At 31.0% G+C, this 4,700-nt stretch overlaps 1 protein-coding gene across 1 annotated transcript in view; it reads left to right on the top strand.

Moving 5' to 3' along the window:
* Nucleotides 1–2,645: 2,645 nt before the first annotated feature.
* LOC107059040 (ubiquitin carboxyl-terminal hydrolase 20-like) overlaps nucleotides 2,646–4,700 on the top strand; it is a 6,499-nt gene continuing 4,444 nt past the window's right edge. The window contains exons 1-3 of the mRNA XM_015305422.1: nucleotides 2,646–2,807; nucleotides 3,594–3,714; nucleotides 3,801–3,911. Coding sequence (XP_015160908.1) covers nucleotides 2,646–2,807; nucleotides 3,594–3,714; nucleotides 3,801–3,911 — 394 coding nt within the window. The remainder of the gene's footprint in view (nucleotides 2,808–3,593; nucleotides 3,715–3,800; nucleotides 3,912–4,700) is intronic.

Raw genomic sequence — 4,700 nt, 5'->3', positions numbered from 1 at the left:
CTAGAAAGCAATGAAAATGGATCCTCCGGAAAGCAAGGAGGCTCACCAACTGACTCTGAGTGCTTAACCTGATCAACGATGCGCTGGGTGCTGACCTTGGTTATACCTGCGTCTGCATCATAATATGATGCAGACCAACTGGGATCAGTACATTGAATGTACGAGTATGCGAGTTGGAATGCTAAAACAAGAAATAGGTTTGAAAGGATTCTGAAAGAAACACTTACCTTGGCTCTTCTCAACTCATGAATACTTAACTGAACTCATTTTATTATAAAGCAGTTTAAAACAAGTGCAATATAAAGAAAAAGGAAAATTGTTTAAAACATGATGTCAACTCAAGACCATAATATCATAAAAGACATACCATGCTTCCTCTCAAAGTCTACTTGTGCAATGCATGAATGAAGTCCCATACCCCCATTCATACTAAGCAGAACCCCTTGAGGAACCATGCAATTACTGCTGTGGGAGTTTCTCTAACTGAAAACCACCACTATGAAATTTTTTAGAAGTCCCATACCCCCATTCATACTAAGTGTATGTGTGTGTGATGAGTATTAAATAGTTGAGGGTTCTAAACTTTATCAATTCATAAGGCTCAAATATTTTAGAAAGAGCAACCAATCTTGAGAAGATATTTATATCAATGAAAAATTGATAATGTTATCTTGGAGAACATATATGGAGAAAATTTATCAAATAATACTACTTTGTTGTTTTCCTTGAGATATGTCACCATGCAATTTTTTCTATACTCTATTTTAGGAGATGTTGATCATTTTAATCAAGTTACATTTAGATTATTAATATTTATCTCATTTACAAATTTACTTTTTATGTTTATTTAATGATCATATATTTTTAAAATTCCATATCCTAAATTCAATTAAAATCATTTTGACAACGGAAAGCACGAATAAATTTATTGATTACATAAATATATATATATATATATATATATATATTTATAATCAAATTTAATATGTATAGTATGGTGTGTGTGTGAGAGAGAGAGATTAATATTAAATAGTTGAGGTTCCAGAATTTTTATCAACTCAAAAATAAAAAACAACAATGCTCTAATACATAAGAAAGATTAATAAACCTTGAGAAACTAATTATGTCAATAAGATCATGATAACGTTAATTTCGAATAACATAGAAAGAAAACTTATTACGGTGTCACGATCCAACCCACCGAGTCGTGCGGAAACCTACTCTAACACCTAGATAGGAAAACTTTTACCACGCAAGGTTAAAACAGGCAATACGAAAATAAACAAAATATTGCAAAGTTCATTTAATACCTTAAATATATTTCATACCATTTTTCAATTATAAATATAACCTAGGTCCTGGATTTTTGGTGATTGGATCACTTTGGGTCTTGCTCTTTAATTAGCCTTTAATTAATTAGGTTTAAAATTAATAGATACTTTGTCAAACAATACGACGAAATCTATGTAAGCATTCACATTAAATGTTTAAGATCAAACAATACGACAACAAGATTTTATATTCTTGACTTCTTTATGAAGAATTGAAGTACTTCTTCAAGAACATACTTGCGAAAGAAATATTTTAATAATAGTACATTTTGAAATGATATTTTAAAAGTAATTTTTTTTTTAATTAACTAAATCGTACTAATAATGAAGAGAAACTAATAGTCCGATATGACTAGGATGATTTTAGAAAATCTAATTTTTGTTATATAATATAAAATACCCAAAAAAATTTGAGATGATATATATATATTTTTTAAATAACTGATTGTCCCATTGACTCCCCTACATTATATCATAATATTAAAATTTATCTATTAATTTAGAAAATCTATTATATTATATCACTTTCTTAGTTGGCAAATTTACTTTCCAAGTCTCCCACCAGATGATATAATTTTTTTTAAATAACCGACCGTCTTATTGATACCCCTACATTATATCATAATATTAAGATTTATCTATTAATTTGGACAATCTATTATATTAAATCACTTTCCTAGTTGACAAATTTACTTTCCAAGTCCCCAATCCCCACCCCACCTCCAACCCTTTATATGTTTCCCTCTCATTTTGTAATCCTTCTATCTGTTAGAAGCATCTGCAGAACTCCTAAGCAGAAAAAACATTCAACTTATCCTCTCAAAATCTCCAAATTCTTTTTAATGTTCAAATCTTTACAAAGAAAGACACAAAATTTGATTCTTCTTCTGGATTTCATTTTCAAAGAAAAAAATCATTTTTTGTATCTATTGTTTTTCTCATTATTTCAAAGTATACCCTTTTCTTGAAATTCCTAAAAATCATTCTTTTACATTTTAATTTGAATTTTCAAAAAAAAATTATCTACCAGAAACCCTTTATGAACCTAGAGTTCTCATACCTCCACTCTTGATTTCTCTCTAGTTTTTGTTGTTTTCTTACTTCTCAATGAAAAAAATAAATACAGAGAATGGACAAACATCACTTGATCATGATGCTTTGAAATCCCAAGAAATTGGAAAAAACAATGTTGATTTTTCATTAGTAAAAATTGAAGTTGAAGAAGAATCAAAAGAAAAAGATTCAGGTTTGAATGAATGGTCACCTATTCGGGTTGAATCCAATTCATTGATCATTAGTGTTGATTCTGATTCAATGGGCTATATTGTTTCTTCTGATAGTAATGAGCTTTCATATTCGGGTTGGGCTGAATGGTCTCCTTTGACAGTTGTACCTATTTCTTCAATTGAGCCCAAAAATTTCAAAGAGACAGCTGAAGAAACTAGGCCTATTGAGAATAAGCCTTCTAAAATGGTGGTATGATTCCAACTTTTAACCTCTTTTAAGTTATACAATTTACAATTTTAGCCTATGTTATGACATTTTAATCCTTAATCAATCAACTATTAAGTGAAATGACGCGGGTTAGCCACTTTTAATCTATTTCAAGTGATACAATTTATAATTTTAGCCTATTCATATGATATCTTTATCAATCAACTTGGCCTATTCTTATGACATCTTTATCAATCAACTATATAGATAAATAGTGCAGGCTAACCATTTTTCATATCTTTTCGAGTGATACAATTTACTGTGAAATAACATGGGCTAACCATTTTTAACTCTTTCAAGTGATACAACTTATACTTTTAGCCTATTTTTATTACATTTTAATCAATCAACTATTGTAGTAAATTAGCCAGGTCTAGCCCCTTTTAAGTTTTTCCAAATGATACAATTTTAGCCTATTTTTATGACATCTTAATCGATAATCTATTGTAGTAAATTAGCAAGGGCTAGCCACTTTTATGTTATTTCAAATGATACAATTTTAGCTTATTTTTATGGCATCTTAATCAATCAACTATCTAGTAAAATATATAGGGTGGGGCCTAACCACTTTTCAGCTCGACAACTGAGAACTAGCTAGTCACTATTATAATAAAATTTTCAATTGACAAAATAGCCACTTTTAAGTGTGGGGTTAACCAATATTAGGTAGATATTGAGATATCATACATTACTAAGCAATCTCTATTGTGTGTATTCTATATATTAACTCTTGTTGTTTCTGGTGCTTATGTTATTGTCTGTTTTTAGGGACTTGGCATGTGTAACTTAGGCAACACATGTTTTCTAAATGCGGTTGTGCAATCTTTTATGCACACCGTAGTGTTTCTTGAGCTACTTGCATCGATTGATCATGTATCGCCATGCGATAGTAAGTATTAACTTAGAATTTCTTTTTATTCTGATCCATTTTGAATGATTTTTACCTTAGTTGATTCATGTCATTTCTTGTTGCAGATCACACAGTCGGATTTTGTGTAGTTTGCATGATCCGAGATCTAGTTGACCTTTCTATGGCTGGTGCCTTTGATTATGTCTCGCCGAAAAAAATTGTTAGCCACTTGAGAGGTATGTTTTATCATATCTTGTTTGTGATTTAACATGAGAGATATCACTCATCTTGCGCACACACATGGAAATGGGTGGATTAACGTAAACATATGCTCCCGTCTCTAAACCATTTATAGTTAACCCTAGTAATTTATTTATTTCATTTTGAAGTTTACTTTAGTTTTAAATCAAGAATTGAAATAACATTCTCATCAATGAAGTACATGAAAAATAATTTGCGTAATAGGATCATTTTTAAAGTACAAAAACTCATCGAGGACAATTGTAAAATAGTTATTGTAACGACCCTAAAAACGAACTAGTGAAACTAGAGCCTCACATGTGAGTTTGGAGTCGAGAACTTAATGAAATGGTTATATTTGAATTTGACCCAAAAAGTTCTTAAAAATGTGCTTCGGAAATTACCGGAAACTTGTTTAGCTGTATATAGAAAGATCCATTTCGTTTTTCGAAAATCCGACTTCATATTCTTGTTTAGGGGGTCAAATTGAGTGGGAAATGGGTCTAACCCAAATTTTAGAGCAACCGTATCAAAATCCGAAATTTCCAAGTGAAGCCTTTTTCGAGGGTCTACTTTGGAGGGTCATATCTCCTAGCACACAAATTATTTGGGTGGCCAATAATATATCCATGGAAATCCCTTTGAGTTAGCTACCTAACGCACTTCGTTTCACCTCATTCGGAGTTCGGACGAAGAAGTTATGCCCATTTTCGTAAAATCTGTTCGGCAGGAAAAGGCAATTTCCAGAGGCGTGGTTACTGTTCACCCGCCCCATTTTTTTTCTT

This window comes from Solanum tuberosum, unplaced genomic scaffold (assembly GCF_000226075.1).
Source record: "Solanum tuberosum cultivar DM 1-3 516 R44 unplaced genomic scaffold, SolTub_3.0 scf00789, whole genome shotgun sequence".
Taxonomy (NCBI): domain Eukaryota; kingdom Viridiplantae; phylum Streptophyta; class Magnoliopsida; order Solanales; family Solanaceae; genus Solanum; species Solanum tuberosum.
Note: the sequence above shows the minus strand (reverse complement) of the source record. Positions and strands in the feature narration are given on the sequence as shown.